This window comes from Nyctibius grandis, chromosome 3 (genome assembly GCF_013368605.1).
Source record: "Nyctibius grandis isolate bNycGra1 chromosome 3, bNycGra1.pri, whole genome shotgun sequence".
Lineage (NCBI taxonomy): Eukaryota > Metazoa > Chordata > Aves > Nyctibiiformes > Nyctibiidae > Nyctibius > Nyctibius grandis.
In genome coordinates this window covers 48851875-48876501 of record NC_090660.1, presented here as the reverse complement: position 1 = coordinate 48876501, position 24627 = coordinate 48851875, and the positions used below count along the sequence as shown (strand labels likewise).

General features: G+C 39.5%; 1 protein-coding gene across 1 annotated transcript in view; it reads right to left on the bottom strand.

Annotated features, from left to right (window-relative positions):
* Positions 1–566: 566 nt before the first annotated feature.
* CD226 (CD226 molecule) overlaps positions 567–24627 on the bottom strand; it is a 41100-nt gene continuing 17039 nt past the window's right edge. The window contains 4 exon segments of the mRNA XM_068397187.1: positions 567–596; positions 1438–1482; positions 1484–1554; positions 10168–10482. Coding sequence (XP_068253288.1) covers positions 567–596; positions 1438–1482; positions 1484–1554; positions 10168–10482 — 461 coding nt within the window.

Below are 24627 nucleotides of genomic sequence, written 5' to 3'. Positions count from 1 at the left end.
GCACGAAGAGACAAGGAAGAAGCTGTGAAATGGCTCCTATCTTTCCACTTGTATACTTCAGGCCTTGAACAGTATTATTAAGGAGGGAGGGAAGACTCGGAGCTCCAAAACGGTGATTGTTACAATACAGAAAGAAATGAGATGCACTGAAACAGCTGTTCCAACGAATTATAGTGAAGCTGAACTAGAAGAAATAGACAAATGGTATCACGGGAGACAACTTTTTGCCACGGTTTTACAAGTAGCAACTTGGAGGAAAAAAGATACTACCAATACACAAATAATATAAAAGCTAGGAAACCAAAAGAGCTAATTTGCTAATAACATGGAACACAGTTGGGTCTCTAAACGTAGCTGTAAAACATTAAAGAATATTAATTTAAAAAATAGGGCATACCAATAGTCATGATTTAAAATATTCCATTTTTCCTGTCTGCATAGCTTAAGAGTAGACTATAACATTCAAAGGGTATAAAGATCAGATACAGAAGGGAAAGATGTTAAGAAACATGCAGTACAAAATATGAGTAAACTCCAGTTGATCTTACCCTGGTCGGAGCAGCTTTTCATAAGGCCTCTGTGATCCTCTTCCTCTTCTTTCTGGTGACATACATCCCATCAAAAACACAATGGAGGGAACTGCACCCTGCACCCTGGTATAGTCCAAACAATCTAATTCCAGCATACAAGAGAGAATGCTGGTATTGCTTACTTTCCCACTGCAACCATTAAATACAATAAGAAACGAAGTAGTCTTTCTTCTGACTTACGAACTAGCACGCATGAGATTAACAGTGTTTTGTAAAGACCTGGACACAGATAAAAAGGCCTTCTGATTCAGGGGAAATACAATAATATACTGTCAACAAGTTCCAGTAGCTTCATATGCTGGAGTGGTGCAAGAAATGCTTTTTCTACTCACTATTTCTTTTCATTGGAGGCAGAGACACTGGATCAGACCATCAGCATATATTTGGCAAGGAATACAGCAAACTTAGATAATGGTTTAAACTATTAGTTTCGATGCAGCTGTGAGCAAATTTGGAACATAAAATCAGAAGAAAAAAAATGACGGAAGATGAAGAAAACCTCAAGGTATCACCTGTCCTTCTCTATGCACAAGACAGGAACAGCCTATGCCTAGGCTTATGATATTCCTGACAAATCACCCTTAGCATGAAGTTTCAGCTAATACCACTGTCAGTTTTTATCTGACTAAGGAACTTCAGTAAGCCATTTGGTTTTTTAAAGTGAAAAAATGTTACTTCTTTCATAGGCTGCAGAACTGATTAGTTTTTCCAGGTTTAAAATTTCAGCAAGAAAATTGAATTTTTACATCTACCTTTTCTTTAATTGGTTCTGAAGAAGATAGTAGGATGAGCTGTTAACATCTTCTTACTAACCTGCCTCAGTATATCAAGCAAATTGGTTTGTTACTCAGTTTTTGCAATAAGCAGTAGTAATGCAGAAGATCAGTAGGAAAAACTAACAGTAAGACAGCAGCAGAAATTCCTCCAGCTATGTAGATAATAAACCATTTGTGATCCCAAGTTGCTAAAATATAATTATATTAGATATGATTAGTATTTTGTATCAACCAGCATGAACTTTTTATGACAAACTAATTTGAAAATAAACAATTATGTAGAGACATTATTCCATGACAACTCATGCTCAATATTCAGACCCCACAACCATTTCCTCATTTCTAAAATGCCTTTGTTATGCTGAACTAGCTCTTAACAAAAGTTGTGAATGGGACAACCAAAGGTGAGTGAACACAGCACAGTGGTATGAAAAACAGTGATGCTCTGTATAATCCTTTCCCACCTTCTTCCCTCCCCTGGTGAGAAAGCAGTCCAACAGCATACATAAGTGACTTGATATATGGATAATAAAAGCACTCAGACTACTTAAGTGAATGTTCTTGGCATTGTAAAGGTTGTCCCATAAGAGATACCTAACAATCATCCAATACCTCCATGGACAACAAGACATTTTTCAGAGTACCAGGAAGATCATCCTAGTCCCCAAGAGGTTTTCTATTCAGTACTGCACGGCTGTATCTGTTATTTTCTGCTCTAATTCAAAAGGAAATCTGTTCACTTTTTAACAAAAATATTTCTACAAAAATTTATCCCATTCTGATTGCTTTATATTTTTTTAATAACCAGTACTGTACATACTTTGATGATGGATGTCAGGAAAACAAACATATTTGTTCTAGCCTAAACAAAAATTATTTATTTGAGAATTACAATTAAGGCAGGAAAACTTATATTTATAGAAGCTTTGCTTAAAATGCATAGACATCTTCAGTATGGAGTCGCATCTTCAAATGAAGCTAAGGAGCAACATGTGATAACTAAGGTGTAGAGACAGACAAGACAATGGCTTCAAGGTATGAGTCAATACATTGACTCATTAAGGTGGTCAAGCTTGTGGAGAGGTAATGTAATATTCTCATTTTTGAGGTGAAAAAAGCTGGAGGAAAGAGGCAGAGTTATATACTCAAAGCCACGTAGGAAGTCCACAACACAAGTCCTCAGTACAGTTATTATGCATTTAAAACACAAATTTTTCTCTTGTCACAGTTCTGAACTTGCTTAATGGTAGCATTAAAAAAAAAGTGTGTTAAACCACAGAACTTCAAGTCAGCTTTTTTCAGCCCACCACACTGCCCTCCTTCCTGCTTCTCCGTTGCATCTCTGCGCTAGCGCTCTGCCAACTTGAGACTAATAGCACAAAAAGCGAGCAAACACAAATAGTATGTAATAAACATTTGTATACATAGTGTATTTGTGGCTAGGAGTATCAGATGACCTTACCAACTTCTAGCAGTCTGAAATGACCCTATGTGTCAGCAATGTCTTGATGAGGCAAGCATTGGCTGTGAGTGCCCAGTTACCTACCGAAGCAGAAATATTTCGTGCATGTTCTTCAGTTTCTCAACATGTAGGAGTAAAACAATACAAGAAGTACAAAAAAGTGAGGATGGCCTGGGATGGAAAAGGAGTAATGCCTCTTGTAGTACTTACTACAAGAGATGGTGTTCGTATCTTATGGCAACACAATTGTTTCTCGTGTTTCAGATAAACACTAGCAATTCATTGGTGAACAGTGACTAAAAAACTGTCTTTAGGTTAGTCCCTTTTTAATGTTCTGCTCACTGTACAGAAGAAGATAGTATCCGAAGATGAAACCACAGCTACCCCAAAGAGCTTTCATTCTGAGTAGACAAGAAAGTTACATGATCAATTCATAGGTAAAAGAAAACAAAGAGTATCACTAATGACAGTAATCCCAGCTAACCAGCTGCTGAGCCATCACCAGACAGCTTTTCTCTCCTGAATCAAAAAGGTTCACAGCTTCTTATCTGGCTATCCTGAATACCAGTTGAGACTTGCTCAGGTACACCTCTTTAGTGTTAATGTGCTCATTGGAAAAGACAGCAAAAAATACTGATTACAGAAGAGTCTTATCCTTGAATTCCAATCTTATTTCACTGAAAAGAAAAAAGAAAGAAAATTCTCTCAGAAGTTTACGCTGCTGAAGGTATGTGACACAAAAGAGAAGGCTGCCTGATAACAAAAACTGATGTCTTTTGTATTATAACTGCATATGAAATCACTTTACTTCTGGCACGTTTTCAACTGCTATCTACTTAAAATTACAGGATGGTGCATATAGCTATGTCCAAATTCAGGAAAAATTATAATGTCTTTTTTTCCGAGTATTTAGCTACTCATCCCAGAAAATCATTATCTGTGCCAGTGAGCACTTACAGAAATAAGGAGAAAACATCCTGTAAACAACAAAGAAAAATTTTTAAAATCTTGTATTTAATTATCATCAAGGATAGATGAATCTGGATCGAGTTCCAGACTTCAGCAGCATCCCCACCCTTCAGCACTCCAGACCTCATTTTTCTTTTCCTGAAGTTTCACCTTCAATATTATCAGGTAAAGATAATAACCTCTGAGTTAATGGGTTTGAGAGCTGAGATTATCAGCTGTCAGTTAAACCTGGATGAGAAAAATCATTAGTTTTTTTTTAGAAGCAACAACTCAAAGCCCTTTTGCCTTTTCTCATTTGAAGTGAGCAAAGCCCTCCTGAGGCATTTGTTTTTTTTAACTGTACAATTCTTTTTGTAATTACTGACTTTAACATAACATCCAAGATTTTGCAGAAACATGTCAGAGGCTTATGATGTGTCTCTTTAGTTCTTGCATTCTCATCAAAGGTGATATGTTGACGGGAGGCTATTAAGTGTACTTTCAGCATCAGTACAATTTCTATTAAGTATTAGACATGTCCCTCTCTCCCCCATACTTGTATCCTTGGCATTTTCTCTGCAAGACTGTGAAATTTGAGGGGGGGGTGAAGATTTTCAAACTTCAATGCACTGACTTTGGTTTTGAGGAGGAACCACTAATGGGCCAGACAATTATTTGATCTTACAAGAGATTTGAACTATAAAGATCTTCATGTAGCTTGTCACATGCCTTGCTTGACTGGCATGTATGGTATGCTAACTAGACACCACTGAAATAGTTTTGCCCACAAATGAAAGGCAGGAATCCAGCACAAATGCATTCATGCCCAGAGAAAGGTGCTTCGTTGTGTGTCAACCCACAGACATGGACTGATATCTTGCGTTCCTACTGGATGAATTCATAAATGAAGAAGGAAGCTAATTTCACTCCTACCCTGATTCTCCTCACCCCCTACTGCAGTCTTATTTTCTGTCTGTTTTCTATGGCACAGAAGTACTGCTGTCTCCACCCAGCTCAGAAGGACTGTATGATAACTCTCAATGACTGGACAAGTAGTCCCCTGCTTTTCATCTGGATGCTATGAAGAGCATACTGACTGCTATTGAAAGACATTTAAAGGACAATTTAAAGGCACAGTCAATATGTGTTCACAAAGGGAAAGTCCTCTCTAACTAGTCGCATATCCTTCTTCAATAAGGTCACCTGCCTAGTGGATGACAGGAACAAATGCTGGATACTGCATCCGGGACAGAGTAACATCAGGCACAAGTATAAACTGGGAGAGGAGTGGCTGGAGAGCAGCCCTGCAGAAAGGGATCTGGGAGTGTTGGTTGACAGCAGGCTCAATGAGTCAGCAGTGTGCCCTGGCAGCCAAGAAGGCAAACCGCATCCTGGGGTGCATCAAACACAGCATAGCCAGCCAGTCAAAAGAAGTGATTATCCCGCTGTATTCAGTGTTGGTGTGGCCTCAGCTTGAATATTGTGTGCAGTTCTGGACCCCACAATGTAAGAAGGATGTTAAGGTCCTTGAATGAATCCAGAGGAGGGCAACAAAGCTGGTGAAAGAGCTAGTACAAACCTTAATGTAATTCTGACCCCTAAATGTACATTTAAATACAACCACAGAATCACAGAATCAACCAGGTTGGAAAAGACCTCAGGGATCATCGAGTCCAACCGTTGCCCTGACACCACCATGTCAACTAGACCATGGCACTAAGTGCCATGTCCAGTCTTTTTTTAAACACATCCAGAGATGGTGACTCCACCACCGCCCTGGGCAGCCCAGTCCAATCTCTAATAACCCTTTCTGAAAAGAAATTCTTCCTAATGTCCAACCTGAACCTCCCCTGGCGAAGCTTGAGGCTGTGTCCTCTTGTCCTATCGCTAGTTGCCCGGGAGAAGAGGCCAACTCCCACTTCACTACAACCTCCCTTCAGGTAGTTGTAGACTGCAATAAGGTCACCTCAGAGCCTCCTCTTCTCCAGGCTAAACAACCCCAGCTCCCTCAGCCATTCCTCATAGGTCAGACCCTCCAGACCCTTCACCAGCTTGGTCGCCCTCCTCTGGACTCGCTCCAACACCTCAACATCTTTCTTGAAGTGCGGGGCCCAGAACTGAACACAGTACTCAAGGTGCGGCCTCACCAGTGCCGAGTACAGAGGGACAATCACTTCCCTAGACCAGCTGGCTACGCTATTCCTAATAGAGGCCAGGATGCCATTGGTCTTCTTGGCCACCTGGGCACACTGCTGGCTCATGTTTAGCCGGCTGTCGATCAGCACGCCCAGGTCTCTTTCTGCTGGGCTGCTTTCTAACCACTCTTCCCCCAGCGCTGCATGGGGTTGTTGTGGCCCCCAGCGCTGCATGGGGTTGTTGTGGCCGAGGTGTAAGACCCGGCACTTGTTCTTGTTGAACCTCAAGCCGTTGGTCTCGGCCCATCTATCTAACCTGTCCAGATCCCTCTGCAGGGCCTTCCTACCCTCCAGCAGATCGACACTCCCACACAGCTTGGTGTCATCCTCAAATTTACTGAGGGTGCACTCAATCCCTATGTCTAGATCGTCTATAAAGATATTGAACAGCACCGGCCCCAGAACTGAGCCCTGGGGAACACCGCTAGTGACCGGCCACCAGTTGGACTTTGCCCCATTCACCACCACTCTCTGGGCTCGACCATCCAGCCAGTTTTTAACCCATCGAAGAGTCCACCCATCCAAGCCCCAGGCAGCCAGTTTGTCTAGGAGGTTGCTGTGGGAGACAGTGTCGAATGCCTTACTGAAGTCTAGATAGACTACATCCACAGCCCTGCCCTCATCTACTAAGCAGGTCACTTGGTCATAGAAGGAGATCAGGTTGGTCAAGCAGGACCTGCCTTTCATGAATCCATGTTGGCAGGCCCCAATGCCCCGATTGTCCTGCATGTGCCATGTAATGGCACTCAGGATGATCTGTTCCATCACCTTGCCTGGCACCGAGGTCAGGCTGACAGGCCTATAGTTCCCTGGATCGTCCTTCCGGCCCTTCTTGTAGATGGGCGTTACATTTGCTAATTTCCAGTCAGCTGGAACTTCTCCAGTTAACCAGGACTGCCGGTAGATAATAGAGAGTGGTTTGGCAAGTTCATTTGCCAGTTCCTTCATTACTCTGGGGTGAATCCTATCCGGGCCCATAGCCTTGTGGGTGTCCAACTGGCACAGCAGGTCACTAACCGTCTCCTCCTGGATTACGGGAGGTTCACACAGCCCGCTGTCCCTAACTTCAGGCTCTGGGAGCCAAGTCTCCTGAGGACAATCGGTCTTGACATTAAAGACTGAGGCAAAGAAGGCATTGATCACCTCTGCCTTTTCCTCATCCCCTGACACTACACTACCCTCCTCATTCAGCAAGTGGTGGAGGCTCTCCTTGACCCTCCTTTTGCTGTTGATGTATTTGTAAAAGCTTTTTTTGTTATCTTTCACTGTAGCAGCCAAATCAAGCTCTAATTGAGTTTTGGCCCTTCTAATCTTCTCCCTGCACGACCTGGCCACGTCCCTATAGACCTCCCAAGTTACCTGACCCTTCTTCAACTACCAACCAGTTTTTCATATCTAGTGGGAACACAGAGCAACACAAAATGTTTCTATTTTCCTTTGTCTAAGAGAGCTTGCTCTCCCATTTTCTGCTAAAGCAAGAAAAAAACTTATTAAATCTTTCTAAAAATGTCTAGGTCTTCAGGATGGTATAGGCATTTCTTTTTCAATCCTTCTAATTTTTCAGTTCTTTTGTACACATCTCCCCTTCTTTCCTAATCATGTACCAAAGCAATGCATGGATTTTAAGTCTGCTTCCTTCCTTCAAAAACATGCTAAAAAACTGAAATCTGATCAAAGGAAAAGTCGTGGTAAGTAAAAATGAAAATGGGTCCAGATGTGGAATCTGGTGACATGACCTATCTCCATAATAATAGAATTTTTAGAAGGGGAAATATAGTGAAGAACACATCAGAAATCAATCCAAGTCCCTTGAACACATACATAATTATGTGAAATTCAGCCTTCTGTTTCTGCTGTTGTCCAACTAAAGCTACACTACTTTACATACACATGTTGCTTTATGTGTTCTAGGTTTTGAGGTCAAAAAAGATTTGCAGAAGTCCCATTTCAGCTGGAAATTCCTGTTACTGAGAAACAAAAGTCAGAGTATTTAGTGGGATAGACTGAACAAACTTAATGATACTGAATGGATCTCATGGTTTTATTTTCACTCATGTTCGAAAACATCAAATACAGCATGCTGACTTCTACTGATGCAGCTGCAAGAATAGCAAAGGCTTTCCCAACACTTGAATACCTATTCCCCTATATCTCCCTCTTTTCTTCATATGAATTCCATGCTCTTTATCCATGCAAAAATACATTCACTTTTAGACAAGAAGCAAGCTGCTGCTTTCTACCTTATCACGTCTCCAAATCAGTGGGTTTGGAACTATTACCAGTTCTGCGAATAATCCAGTGCTTTTATTTCCACCTCCTTTCACCCAAGCTTCCTCCTCTTCAAAAATTCTTGGGTTCTTCTCATCTTTCCTCTTACTTTCTCTCAACCTAAACAGAGTTTTCCCTATTACTGTTTACAATGCAGTTATTCTTCCAGCTCCTAGACTCAGTATTTCAAAACATCACTGGAACTGGGCAAGGTGAGAAGTATCCATGCAGGAACACACCAACAGACTAAAAACACTGGAAGAGTTTGGTAGAAAATCCAAGCTAGAGTGTAGCTTAGCTGTAGCAGTAAGCCAAAGAAAATGAAGTGACTGAACTGATAAAACACACAAAAAATAGCATAGCAAGTTGATGGTACCACTCGGTTTTCAAGCCACAGCTTTGCATCAAGACGGGGTAAGTTACTTGTGAGACTGTGAGAGACTTCATTGCCTGTGCCACAGGCTGCAGTGGTGACCTGGCCTGTCTCTCCTTTCCCCTTAGTGTTTCTCCATATCTCACTGGAAATATTAATTGTGTGTTATGAAACAGTTCTAAATGTTAAAGGGAAATAATTGGAAATCCTTGACACTTCACTTCCTTTGGAATTAATGAAAATTCAACAAAATGTGTTTCATAATAGGGAGTGAGGGCTTAAAAGGGGTGTTTTCTGAATCATATTGTACTTCAGCTTCTTCAATAGTTTCATACCTTTTTTTATCCAATAAACATATATAACTATGCTGGCATTGTTAGAACTAAAAATGATAAATAGGATTTGTTTCAAAAGCAAAAGAAGCACGGAAACTAAACTCTTTTTTTGTGAGAAGAAATAGTTTGCATAGGTAGGACTGATAATTCTTAAAATTATGGTATTTTTTTGCAACTAATTATATGCTTTCATTTTGGTATGAGAAGCACTGCACTTGGAGTAAACAACATATTTCTATTGCTATACAATTTGGATATGGTTGATTATATGAATAAAGACAACATTTTGAAATTTGAATGTTCAAAATCATCAGAGATGAGAGGAATTTTTCTCCTGTTACCCTTTTCATAACATTCTGTTCAATTGCATGGACTTTTGTGGTGAAGTATTCAGAGTTTTTGTCCTGAGCACATTTCAACTTCTGAGTAACCATATCACAGATCAAGCATACCCCATGACACAGCAATTAGTACTGCCAAGAGAGATGTCTACTAATACTCATTTATTGCCAGGAACAAAGGCAGTAACCTCAAAAGATACCAGAGAGCTGGGCTGAATGCTGCAACAGGAGAAGGACTAGGGTGGTACGAGAATCGTATCTTCAAAAAGCATTCTGTAGAGAAGAACCAAAACTGAGGGGGTTTTTTCCAGTTATAACAGAAAACATAAGTTAAGGTAGGGTTCATCTCACAGTTTGAGAAATCTTATTTTAAGAGTGTATGTATGAAGACCCAAGGTCCCATTATAATCAAACTATGAAAACAGTCACAGCAACATCTAAAGAGCTTCTCAGCTCCCCCTAAAGAAACTCTTTATATGAATAAGGTAGAGGTCATTTTATGAATTTTTACATTTTCAAATGAGTCTATGCTCTTTGCCTTTGTTGAAGGATGGGTCTCTCCCCCAGGAGAGACTGTGCGCTGTGCTAATGGGGAATTCCACTTGTGGCTTCCTTGGAAGAATGCCCGCCTCTCCCTGCAAACTCAGGCAGTCTCTCCTTTTCCAAAGCATCTCCTTCCTAACATCAAGACAGTTTCTCACAAACAGTTTATAAGTCCTATAATGAGATCAGACAAGCTTAAAATCAGTTTCTTTCTGTGGAAACAAGATTAATTGTTAATTTTGCTATCTTTTACACGCTGCTAATTGGAATATGGTATTTAAATAAATGATCACTTGTTACTGAAGAGTTATTTTATATGGGTAAAAGTGTTAATACCTCAGAAGGTCCTATTGTAAAAACATTTACCACTTCCAGTAGCTACGCAGCAATACGTTGCAAAGTCAGAGGCTGTAATGTTTTGAATGATGATCATGGAGCAATCCACCAGTGTATGCTCTCTGAAATCTGAACCAAACCTCTGCTTTCCTCATGAGCTGCACAGAACATCGGTAACTACCCGATCTGATTTAATCCTTTCCCACATCACTTGCTGCACTGAATCTCCAAATTTACAAGGGCAAATGAAAGCGACATTTCCTCTTGGCTTGGTAAACACAGGATTATTTTATTTCTCAAATACTTCAAAAGCATCTGTTGAATAAAAAAAAAACCACAACCAACAAAAACTGCTTATAATTCATTCAAGGGAAGTTTAGTATCAACAATTTCTGTATGGCAAATATTAATGAAATTGACTTACAGCAGAAAGATATTCAAATAATTTGAAATATTAAAAAATATCATTTACACCTATCTGTGACTATATTTTTGTGCACATTTAGACAAAACAGTCTTTATGGAACTGTGAGGCTGTGATGACATTGCAAAAAGGCTATTTCTAGACATTTTGAGTACATGAATGTTTTATTAACTGTTTCAGCAAATATTCAACAGTATAAATTATGGGCCAGCCTAATTAAATTTGTGATAGTCTTGTTCTGCTTTCACAGTAATTATAGAAAGAAAATGGTTTGATGTGACTCTCAGGACGTGCATTAGTAAATTACATTACAAGACATTCCAGCCTATGAATTACAATTGTCCCACTCCCAAACCTCACTAGATAAATAAAAAATTTCTTAACTTTTCATATACTCTACTTGGGAAAGACCTGTGTGATTGTAAGCCTGTTCTATGAAAGGAGACTTCCAGCCAAATTCGAGACTTCTGACACATGTAAACCGTAGATATATTATATTTTAAATAATTTTGACTGAAATTCCCCTGCTCTGAGTTATTGTTTTTAGTAACAGAATTCACTGTTTACAATCAAGAAAAAAAAATTTAAGTCTTCAATAGAAAGATTGTCAATGTTTTTGATATTCAGAGCATTCAATAGCCATTTGGTTTCTGTCATGGTTTAAAGCTGGGCCAGCTATTGAACCTGTGGCAAATGCCCTCTGTTATCCCCCGCCACCTCCCCCCAAAGGGAAAGGGAAAGGGAAAAGGGAGAGAGACTTCCGGGTTGGAAAGTTAAAACAGTTTTAATAAACTATAATAATGAAAAAGAGTATAATAATAATAATAGAAATAATCAAATATATACAAATATATATACAAAACCAAGATTGAGCTCCCCTGAAGTCAGCCACGTCAGCACCGGCACTGCAGGGCAGGCTCCGGGAAGGCCCAGGCTGGGCCTAGCGATGGTCGAGAGCTGGATTCAGGAATGCACGGATCGGGATCGGGGGCAGCAGGAAAACAGACGGAGTCCTCCTTGGACACCGGCCATAGCAGAAAAAGAGCGAGACCCTCGTGATCTCCCCCCTTTATACCGAGAATGACATGTGTGGGATGGAATACCCTCGTTGGTCAATTTTGGGTCACCTGCCCTGTCCGCTCCCCCCTGCAGCTGCAACCCCCCTTCGGCTCTTCACTCGTAAGCAGTGAGGAATTCAGCAGTGACCTTGGTTTCTCTAAGAATAAGTACAGCAAGAGCCTTTCTGCACAACATCCCTACCGGTGCCTCAGCGATAACTACAAACTTCGGGCGTTATCAGTCCTGGAAGCAGACACTGTCTGCAAACATGCAGTTAGTTTCAGAAAGTGCAGTTACTTAGAAGAGACTTAGCTGAAAGCAGAAATCACTGAAAGGAAAATCGGCCTGGTTTAGGCCAAACCAGGACAGTTTCTAAAGTCAGCTTTGTAATGCGTATATTCATAAGTTAGGACTAGCACTGTCATCTTTTTAAAGACTTTAATGTTGGAAAAGATTAATGATCAGACTGTTTTTCCTACACTGTAAAAGGACTGATCTTTCAAGCTGTTCAATGAGTTTCTTGTTTTATTAGATATCTTTATGTCAATAAATGTCACTAGTATATATTTTTAATGTGTTTACCGGTATGTATTGTAACAATTAAAAGCAAAGACAGAAAATTAAAATTGCATAGGAAAAATGACAGTCATTAAATGCATCAGAATCTGTTTTTAAAAAAACAAGTTTTAAAATGAAGCTGTAGACAGATTCATGGGACGGTTGCAGTAGCACACTGAGTGGAATGGAACACGCTGTAGGACTGAGCTAGATTTAGATCCTCCTTGATATAACATTTTTATCAAAAATCTAGGGGTGAAAAATGCTGGTAAACTATATTGCTTTGGATGCTGGTAGTGCCAGGATTGTCAAAATCATAGATACTGGAGAAATCATCAATACAGGGTGGCCTACCTCACTTCCTAAGTTAGGTGCAAAGAGTAATAGGATTTCATGTGGGCAAGTGTACTACCCTACATCTAGGAATAAGTGATTCCATTCATGTTGACAGGATGGAAACTTCATTGTGGAAGTCTGTGACTTCTGAAACTTGTACAGTCTCTCTGAAACAGTGAATGAAAAAGTCTAGCCTGTAATTTTTTATCAGTGGATCACAGCACAGAAAAATGACATTCCCTCTGCCTTTGGAGACCAGAAGATTCATTAAAACATTGAAATGCTGAAAGACTAAAGGAACCGTGTCTAATGAGTTTACCTAAAAAAAAATAATGAAGAACTTGAAGACTGCAATCAAGGAGACAGAAAGTTAATGACAGACAAGGACAGAAGAGAGACAAATTCACTAAACTGAAGAAATGGTACAACACAGTAAAGCTAATTAACTCCTTGGACAGCTTGCCAAAGGCAGCTAAATTTCTGTTACTGGAGATGACTGCCAAGGCTGGATAATCATTTAAGATATCATGCTAGTTCCAGCAAGAATTTACTCATGGAAGTCTAAGTATTATTCAAATCAGACTACTGTGATGGACCTCTACACTTGCAAAATACGTTGCTTGAAGTGCAGTCCCTCAAAAGTCACTACACTAGAAAAGGTAATTTTTTTTTTATATCTAGCAGATTCAGATATGCTGATTCAGATTCAGATCTGCTAGGGAAGACAGGTAAATTAAAAGGTAATTGAAACCAATTGTCTCTCTTGCCCATCATATTCTTACAGGTCAGATCCTTATCTCCTATCCCACTTTCCAGACCACTAACTTCCAGCAACTGCCTGCTTTACCACATATTCTTCCCTGAGATATCTTGTCTTCTTCACTGTGCAGTCTTCTCTGTCTTCTGCTATGAGCATGCCCTACTGCTACCCATGCTCTCCTTAGGAGCCTTGAAGTCTCCCTTTCTGCTCCTGGGTCTGTCCTTGCTGTCCTATTCATTCCATAACAATGCAACCCTGAACTCCAGGTGTTTCTCCTATCTGAACATGGTTATTAGGGAAATTATGTGTATGATGATGATACATTCCACCTTGCAGAGGATTCCCACCTGACTCAGAGGGCAGCAACCAGGACTGCATAAAAAAACAGCCTTCTACCCTGCTGTCTTGCTGTACATTTGCTGGAAAAATATACATTAGACGTGGTGAACTGTGAACAAGGAGATAAAACATTTTCCACCAAAATAACAAAAAATTCCTTCTGTCTTAAAACTTACTAGTTAACTTTGTGTGTTGTATTTGCCAAACAATATATCACAGATTCCAAATAATATGTAATACTACAACATACTATAGTATATTGTAACAGGTACATTACAAAGTTAAGATTGCCTTGCAACTTCAGTGAAGAATTTCCAGGTACAGATCTTGATATATTTGCATAATTTGCTGGTATACAAATAATAATAATATGCTAATAGTGAGAACTCTGTATAAACAGACAAAATAGAAAGAGACTTGAGATTCTTGGCTACTGTACATTCTATCATAACCATTTTCAAACACAGATATCAGGACACTTTTTTTTTTGCATTGCATGTGTATTTTACTTGACAGTATGCAGCAAAATTCAGATATTTTCACTCTTGATGAAAGATGTAAATCTCTCCCCTTCTTACAGTATGATGATACCTTGCACAGCTTAAATGATTATGTAAGGCATAAGCAGTGGAGAATCAGGCCTACATAGTTCTAATTAAATATTCCAAGTACACTAAAGTGTTCCAGGCTTTTTGTTAAGCAATTGTTTCATTTCATGTTGACACCAGCATCAGCATAGTTCTTTCATCCTCCCTCTCCTCTGTTCAACCACTTTCTTCATTTAGCGCCTTTCTGAACACAGTTTCTTTGCTTTCAGCCTGGTACGTGTGGGATGAGAATCTCCCGTTCTGATAAATACTTCTACGGGGAAAAAGGCACGCCCACACACCTTCACCCCCACACATGCACAACTTAACGTGACACAACATGCATGGACATTTCAGAAATGCTAAAAAAATTTATCGTTGCGTCTGATAAAAATAGACTTCCCCTGCTTGCTGTTCAATCCGGCCACTGCCACTGCTGCCTGATCAGCCCCCTGCCATGGCCACATCATCTTGCCTCCTGGACAGAAAGTAGGAGGAGGTGAAACCACTCACAGTAGGTGCATTTGCCTCTGCTTAGTAAAGAAGTGCTCTGTGTTTGATATGCTCCCTGCATCTCTTTTGGCATAATTTTATCTCATCATATTTTGCAATTACACTTTTTTCTATCAATCATCTGCTTTAGGGACATGAAACAAATAAAGGAGAAAAAATGCAAACTTTCCAATTTAAAAACCATAATCTTTCAATATTTTTCTTGGAAAGCAAATCTCAAAAATATAGAGGTATAAAAGAGTGTAAATCAGCTTCCCAGAATTTAAAGGATCAAGCAACTAAAATGAAGTTCTGCAGCAGAGAAATTGTTGAAATTAAGAAATTCCTTTTGGAGGGAAAATAAAATAATGGTGTAATCTTTCCACCCCACCCGCTTTGCAAGTAAAAGTCAAAATAATGTTATGTAAAAGTTTAGATCCCATTCTTTTGGGTAGAGACTTTCTACGTTTTGGTTCCTGTCCTATCCATTTTTTGATTATTTTTTTTCATTCTTTTAGTCTCCGGTAGGATTAGCTGGTTTTGTTTCTTCAAAGAAAAGTTACTTAGATACTTGTACTTGTTTTCTGCTATTTTATTCATTTTTAAATTCAGTATCTTTGACATTTTAATCACTGTTCATCACAAGTTTCACCCATCCCAGATTTATAATCTTATACAAGGTGCAGAGTCTCACTATGGACTACACGTAAATCTCATGCGCTCCTCCTGTTTTAAAACCATATATAAAGGAAACAATATTCATACTGCAACATCACTTCAGCAACTTCCGAAAGGCAAAATTCAGCACAGTAAAATAAAATGTATTGAAACACTCTTCTGTTTTCACATGTTTCTGCATTTCTGTTGAGGCTTAAAGCTTAGCAGACGTTAAGTACTACCAGAGCTGGTTTTATACAAAGAGAGTTACATCAGCTGCTCTAGACAAGCGCACACACTGCCGAACAACAAACACGGGGAGTCACACCCTACCCTCAGCCATCCTGGCACCCAGACATTTTCCATGTGGTCCCAGGTACCACAAGGTCAGGACAAGCTCATACTGTTCAGACTGACAGTAACAGAACTACCTTCAAACTAGCTACCCTTAGGAAGCAAAGCTCTCCATCAGAAATAACAACTGACCTTAGCAGATTTTTCAAAACTGCAAAGCTAACTTAGCTCTACAGCAGAGACAAGTGTCCAGGTCCCACTTGGTCTGCTGAAGCTCTGCATAAAAACACAATCTTCTTCCTCTGCTTATAGAAGTGACAAAATAAATTGCAGATGAAAAGGAGGCTTCAAATTTTATGAAGATAAACTTTTTCCAGGGTTTTTCTTTTCACAAAGAAAATCAACTTTCAGATGAGCAAGTACTTCAAGAGTGACCCCTTCACCCTTCCCGATTAGGCTACATATGAAATTATATTTAGCTCCCAAACTAATGTCTTCCAATTATAGTAGCACATACCACACAATTTAGTTGATCTTCTAAAAAAAAAGGTTTTTCCCTTTTTCAGATGAGACAGGAAGACATGGGTGCATAGCTATTAAATAAGTTGGAACAGTAAAGATCTTAATTTCTAATGAGCTACTGACACCAGTTCTACAATCAGACTCAGAAACCAGCAGTAGCGCGGTGTTTGAAAAGGAGGTATTTTTCTAATAGCAACTATTTGCATCATAAAAGTGAAAATGAAAATATTTATACTCCTATACCTTTACAACATCCCTTTAAATGTATATTAAATTACGACAATTTGGTGAATCTTTTTCTACCAATTATTACTTCTGCATGACATTATAAACACTTAGCATGCAATTGTAATTTACCCGTCAACTCCTGTTTACTTATATTCCACTGCTCTTTGTTGTTAGTTTATTATTTTAAGCTGAACTTTAGTTACCTAAAGTAAAAGGAAAGAGAGGAGACAAAGAGAGGGAGAGAGAAGGAGTGCAGTGCTAAGAGTGAGAAAATCATCCTTTCATCAGGTATAATCATTCATGAACTTCCAGTGAGGAGAATTTGGTTTCTGCGGAAAGAAGTCATCTGATAAAAGCGTATAATGTACTATGCCAGGATTCACCTGCAGGAAAGTCTTGAAGACAAAAGAGGTCAGAACTTCAAATTTTCATCCTCTCCAGGAATTTCATCAGTTCAGGGTGAAGGGAATTTACCAGCAATAGGAGTTCCACGAGCAGACAGAAGGAATGACACAGGATATTGTCCTCAGCCTTCACTTATTGTTAATGATCCATAAGTCTCACAGTGGAAGAAGAGAAATGCTATACTTATAAACTGCATGTCACAGCATACATGCATGAGCGTGTGTGTATGTTTGTGTCTACCTGCTCATATCTTCCACGAGGCTCCTGAGGGTCAGACTTCAGGCAGAGCAGAAGCTATCATGTTTTAAGCCACTCAGAAGAAAAAAGGCAGGGGGGAGGGGAAGGGTGTGAAAAATCAAACTGGCTCCTAAGGACAGCTATTGAACCAATGTTTCTCAGAAGATAAAGCCAAGGGTGCCAAGGTGATGGACAGGGTACACACCTGTGCTGCCCAGCCCCAGAAGCATTATAATGCCCAGGACTGCAGCATGAGGATGCACTGTGGGGAAATTACTGCCCTGCCTCTCAGATCCTGGTTATTACTTTCAACAGATTTTTTTATGGACTGAAAATATAGTGAAGAAGGAAAGATCCAGTTTATTTAATAAGTTTGTTATGCAGTTTAGTACCAGGTAAGAAAATTGAAGAAATCAATTTATCATCAGCATTTTTTACTGAATGTTTCCTTTCAATTTCTTTTTGTCTTTATTAAGTTATAAATTATATTCCTGTCTGACAGGCCAGCTGAAAGAAAGGTTCATAATTAGAAGTATAAGCAGCAGAAAGAGGCAGATGGGCAAATTTCAGATCTTAAAATATTAATCACCTCTTAGTGATTTCCTTTAGAGTATTTGGAAGTTTAACTGTCTGAATCTGTAATTCCTTCTACCCTCTCTGCTTTTCACATACCTCTGTTCCTTCCATAACCTAACAAGTATTTCCCCAAATAAAATATTATTCAGTCTGTCCTAGATAAATTAATACTATCATCTCCTTAATTTTTAATGTTTTAAAGCTGTCACTGTGTACATTCTATTTTCCCCTGCAATTGCATCCTGTAATGATTTCCAAATTCCATTTTATCAAAATTTAATCCATCACATTTACACTTTGAGAAACAAAAAACAAAGTTATAAAACTCTTAAATCTGGATTTAACTACTGGGTGTCACAGCAGCTATGGTTGATATAAGAGATAATACCATATTTTAATTAAGTTCAATTTCCCAGTGATGGCTGTAGTGGTGTAGAATTAGGGAATAGTAGCTGAGAAGATGAAGTATTTTTAGCTTACTGAGGTAGGGGAATACTTGCTCCCCCCCAAATTTTTTTAACCCACTAGATTCAACTGCAGGTCAGTTTTGGCTTTCCTAACTGCACTCATTCATGCTTGGACAGTGTTTCAAGGTTTATTCCAGGTCAACTGCTCCTGCTTCTATCACGTCTATGCTTCCTTTTTTATGTTTGAATTAAGTCAGGAGCTTCTTGTTCATCCATGCAGGTCTTCTGGCATTTTTGCCTGATTTCCTGCTTGTCTGGATGGACCATTGCAGGAGGTTTTCCTTGAAAAATCTTTTCTCCATCACCCTGGGGATTCTTCCAAGCAGATCTCTGAATGAGCCAAAGTCTACTCTTCTGAAGCCCAGGGTTGTGATCCTGCTTTTTTGCTTTTATGCCCTTCTCTTGGGGTCATGAACTCTACTATGCAGCGATGGTTGCCCCTGATCTTCACAACCCCTACAAGTTCTTCCTTCTCTGTAAGTCTGAGGTTGAGCAGTGTCTCTCATCTCTTCAGCTACTTAATCACCTGAGTGAGGAAGTGATTATCAATGCACTCCATAAGCCTACCAGACTGATTGTGCCCCTCTGTGTTGCTCTTTTACAGATACCAGGTGGTTGAACTCTCCCATGACGACCACAGAATGTGAAGCTTCTTCCAGTTGTCTGACGGAGGCCTCATCTATAGTAGGCCTGATCACCCTGATCAGGTAGTCAGTAGCAGACACTTACCACAACGTCAACTATGTTGATCTGCCTGCTAATCCTAACCCATGAGCTCTCAGCTGGCTCATCATCCATCCCTAGGCAGAACTTCTCACATTCCCACTGCTCTCTCACATAAAGCGTAACTCTCCTTCCCTACCATCCCAGCCTGTCCTTCCTAAAAAGCCTGTATCCAGCCATTGCAGCACTCCAGTCATGTGAGCCATCCCGTGATGTCTCTGTGATCTCAATGAGATCATAGCCCTGCAACTGCACACAGAGCTTTAATTCCTTGTTTGTTGCCCATGCTGTGTTCACTGGTGTACAGACACTGAAGTGGTCATCCAGTCATGCTGATTTCCCAAAAAAGATGTGACAGCTTCCCTACAATGTGTCCCCTCAGCATTTTCTTATTTGTGTGGGCATACTTGGAATGGTCACCCTTGTGCCCTGATTTGTTTCTTTCAAGGTGTTTCCTGTCCATATATTCCCACTCTATTTGCTTGTCAGCCCAGTCCACTTTTTCACTCACTTGTGGGTTGTCATCTTTCTTGCCTATTAAAGCTCCTCTCACCAGCCTGTTGGCAAGGATTCTTTTTCCCCATGTGCACAGGTGGATCCTGTCTCCTCCTAGCAGTCCTTGATCAAAAAGAGACCATGGTGATAAAAGGTAACACCTTGTTGACTCCAGCCATGCAACTGTGTCTTGACCCACAGAATCCACCTCCTCTTCCCAGGGATTTTTCCTTCTTCAGTAGTATTAAGGAGACACCACCTAAGCTGCCCATGTCCTTCACCACCACGTCCAGCATCATGTAGTCATGCCTGATGTGCTCCAGGTCTCTCATGGACTCATCTTTGGTGTGCATGTGGAAAAGTAGCAGGGGTTAGGAGCCTGAGGAATGGGCAAGTCTTGGCAGTCTCTCTGCAGCATCCTGGAGTCTACCCTGGCAAGCAGCAAACCTCACCAGACAGCAGATTGGGTCAGTAGATGAACAGATGAGAAGTGAGAGTCATCCCCAAATTATCACACAACAGCAAGTCAGTTAATAACTATAGTATCCAGCTGACATGCAATACATGTTCATCAAAACAATGCTCATAGGGAACCTATAAAACAACCCTTCTAATTTTATCTTACTTTGGTAAAACACAGAAGACCTCATGGATACTGAATGTCACAATTTTTTCCTTAACATAGCATATTCTGATGCTAACAAAGTAACCAGATCACATAACAGCATCATTATTCGTAGTAACTAACTGAACATTCAAAATGGTAAGGAGTAAACAGAAGAAAAGAGGAAAAAAATGTCAAAAAATCCCCAATGCTAAGTAAAAGGATCTGGACACTCTGATTGCTAGCCAAATAGAATTTAAAATGTTATCATGTTGTCTGTTTCCAAAAGACAAATTTTCTCAGGTACGTCAACAGAGACTCAGATACAAGACAAAGGAGGCATTATTCTGCTTCATTTGGCAATGGTAAGACCTTAACTGGAACACGGTGTTTCATTCTATGTATCTTATTTTAATAAGGTTATATATAAACTGGAGAAAATTCTGATGAGAACAAGAATGATGAAATTTAGAATCATGAACTAAGAGAAAAGTTAAAAGACCCGTGTTTGTTTAGTACAGAGGGATGACTGAAGGCTTGCAAAATGAGAACCTTCCTCTTTTTTCAAAGGAAGAATGTCCTGGTTTGGACTAGGACACACTTTTCAGTTAAGTTTCTGTTAAGTGACTGTACTTTCTGAAGTTGACTACACCGTGCTTGTTGCCGTGGGAACTAGGGCCCCTGCTGGATCTCTTTGTTGCACAAAAGAAAGGACCATAAAAGTGTCACACCTGTAGGGGGGAGGGGTCAGGACAGGTGACCCAAACCTGACCAACAGGGTATTTCATCCCACCCACGTGATACTTAATTTAAAGCTGAGGGACCATGAGGGTTGTGCTCTCTTTTCCTATGGCCGTCATCCGGGGAGGACTCTGCCCACTCTTCTGCCTTTGCTCCTGAATCCCATTCCCTCCTGCTGTGGTATCTGGTTGGGGACTCCCCAGTGCCCACCCTGTAGCATCAGCGGTGACGTGATTGTCATCAGGGAGAGCTCAATAGTGGTTTTGTATATAGTTAATTGTTTATTATACTCTTTCTCATTACTTTTGTTTATTAAAACTGTTTTAACTTCCCAACCTGTAAGTCTCTCTCCCTTTTCTCTTTTCCTTTTCCTGTCTGGGGAAGGAAGGGGTTAATAGAGACCATCTGTCATCCGCTTAACAGATCACCCAGACTTAAACGGTGACAAAGGACTACAGTGAATAAACTCAGGATTAAACAAGAGATATCTAGGTTAGATATAATGGAAAAAAATCTCCTTGTAAAGCTGGTTAAGCAACAGAATGACTACACAAGAGTATTATGCATGCATTTCCAACATGGGAGTCAGTCAGGGATGATACAGATATGCTTATCCTGCCTCAGAACACAGAGATGGATGAGATGAATTTGGAATGTCTCTTCCAGCCTGAGTTTTCCACAATTCTAAATTCCTTTTGATCTAAGCTTTTTCTTCAGAAAGGAAGAGGACATATCTGCTCTACTCCCAACAGGGCTGGTTTAGTTTTTTTCCCCTAGCTTTTTATACTGAAGGGGCATCCAATCCTTAGTTCATCACAGAAGACAAAAAGTAAGAAAAGCAGCATTTAACAGGTCAATAATCACAGCAGAGGTGTGACAAAGGCAGCTTCACTTCCCTCCATCCTCTTGCTTTCTAATTAGGTGCTGACAATGCAGTTGACACTGTGTAATATACAGAGATAGTTCTTGCTCTGGGGAGCTCAGAGTCTAAGAGCCGAAGAATGAAGATCCCTCAGGATTAGTTCTTGCTTCCATGTGCTTTAAAGGGCTGATAATTTTTCACTGTAGACCTATGAATCATATTCTAAATTGAGACAGAGATAAATAGAAAGCAAGTTATTTCAGGTGAATAGGGACTTGAAAAAAAATCTATACAACGTCCTGATTTTGGCAGGCAGACGAACATTAATATAGAAGTAAGTTCTGAGTGGCATGGATATCATCACACTAGCTAAGAATGGAAAAGCTCTGTCTCTGCTATCACAGAAGAGGCTGATCACTCTTTAAAATATGGGAGTACTTCATGGTACATCTGGCATTTAAATACTCTGTTAATGAACTTCCATTCTTATTCAGAGTTGCTAGCAAAACATATCCTCTGAGCAAATGGTCCATTGTTACTGATTGACAGAAACATAAATTTACTCATGAATTAAAAAAAAAAAAAGAAACACAAAATAACAATTTCCAATCATATAACAGCAAAAACTAAAACCAAACCCAACCAATTATGCAAGTGTGCATGATTTACATTATGGATGTAAAAGTCACTATGAACATCAAAATTATATTTCCCATTATATTCAGAGCATAGGATGGGAATTTTTAAGTCAAACTAGTCCTATTTTAACACCTAGCTGAAATAAAACTCCTGAGAAAATAAACATAACTTTCAAAATACACAGAAGTTCATGTTAGAATTCAAGAGTTTTGAAAGGCAAGTAAACAAACACAGGACAAAAACATTCCAGGTAATTTTAACTACATTCACTCTTTATGTAAATAAACATACAACACTGCTCTGCCATAAAAGCCAGTTTTCATTTAAACAGTTTATATATCACATAATTCTTCACTGCTGAAGCATTTTGACTTTCTATTTAGATGTGTAGCAAAGGCATAGTATATAGGAGTAGAACAATATCAGTCTGTGATCTCTCTAATGTTGTTTATTATGTTCTATATTTTAAGTTAAATTTGCATTGTAACTTTGTCCGTCATGTATTTTAAGATTGCTGATCCAAATTTTCACAGTTTAAGGCTGGGCCGGCTATTAAACCGGTGGCAGACGCTCTCTATTAACCCTCCTTCCCCTCCCCAGAAGGGAAAGGGAAAAGGGAGAGAGACTTAGAGGTTGGAAAGTTAAAACAGTTTTAATAAACTATAATAACAAAAAAGAGTATAATAATAATAATAATGGAAATAATTAAATATATACAAATATATACAAAACCAAGATCAAGCTCCCCCGCTGTCGGTCATGTTACAACTGGCACTGCAGGGCAGGCTCCAGGAAGGCTCAGGCTGGACGGCAACTAGATATAAGGATGAACAGATCGGGATCGGGGGCAGCAGGGAAACGGACAGAGTCCTCTTCGGATACTGGCCATAGAAGAAGGGGCAAGACCCTCATGATGCCCCTGCTTCATACTGAGAATGACGTGTATAGGATGGAATACCTTCGTTGGTTAATTTTGGGTCACCTGTCCTGTCCGCTCCTCCCTGGAGGTGTGACCCTGCTATGGCTCTTCACTCGTAAGCAGTGAGGAATTTAGCAGTGACCTTGGTTTCTCTAAGACTAAGTACAGCAAGAGCCTTTCTGCATAACATCCCTACCAGTGCCTCAGCGATAACTACAAACTTCAAGTGTTATCAGTCCTAGAAGCAGACGCTGTCTGCAAAACATGCAGTTAGTTTCAGAAAGTGCAGTTACTTAGAAGAGACTTAGCTGAAAGTAAAAATCACTGAAAGGAAAATTGGTCTGTTTTAGGCCAAACCAGGACACAACTTTAACTGATTGATTAAAGAGCATCACAGAGCTCTTCACAAGTTGATTTACTTTGCTTCTAAGACAGTTTTTGCCTACACTCAGTCATCTCTGATTCTGTTAGATTTAAAATAATCAATATTCTAATTATACATTTCAATGGATATTTAAAAACCCTTAATTCAGGGATTGCTACATTTTGATGCAATGCAGCCTAGAGAACTATTAATAAGGCCAAGTGATTTGAGAGGATGTGTGAACCACATGAAGTCAGATGTACTGTCTTCATGTGCCTTGAGTACTTTTCAAGGTAGAATGAATTATAGTATAGTTTGTAATTGTGTAGGAAGCATCAATACAGTGGTCAGGTAATGTGAACAGTATTGCACTGAACTGCAACTGACAAAGAAATGCCTCATACTTTCATAAGGGCAAGACAGAAAAGGGCAAGATTATCATTATGGGCAATGACAATACAAAGATATAACCAGGTAGTAGCGGTACGTTGTGTATCATCACAGATATGAGACTGCAACAGGAAAATGTTCTATGTAGTGTCTATGTAGGAAGCTTAAATTAAACCCATTCAGTTCAACAAAGTATTGGACCTGGAAAACATTTTAAATGTAAATTATCACAAATTTTTTTCTCCAGGTTGGGAACAAGACAGAAATACACTTCAGATTTTTAGAAGTCTTAAGATCTTGATGTACAGATATTAACGGAAATCATATTTCAAAGCACATATTTGTCTATTGATGTTGTCTTAAACTTTCCTGTTGATATATCCTCATTATAATGCCCCATGGAGTCAAGAATGGCTGAAAAGAACAGACAAAACTAGGAACTTAAAGGCAGATATGTATGACAGGATGACAGGACCAGACCTTAATTTCTGTTGAATAAATGATGAAGAGGCCAGAATAATTCCTTAAACTCTTTCTGTGAATTGATACTTTATTCAAACTTCAAAAAATCCCTTCAAAGATGAGTAATTGACGGATTTACCTAAAGAGAGAAGAACCAAAGGACTGAAAACAGGTCTGGAAAAGGATCAAGCAAACAAATGGATCCATGTCTGAAGTGGCTATAGATAAGCAAAGATCTGGACAAACCAAAAAAAGACAAAGGATACAGTATGAAGAAAAAAGGAATTTTGCCACTATCTCTTCCAATTCCTTTGTAAATT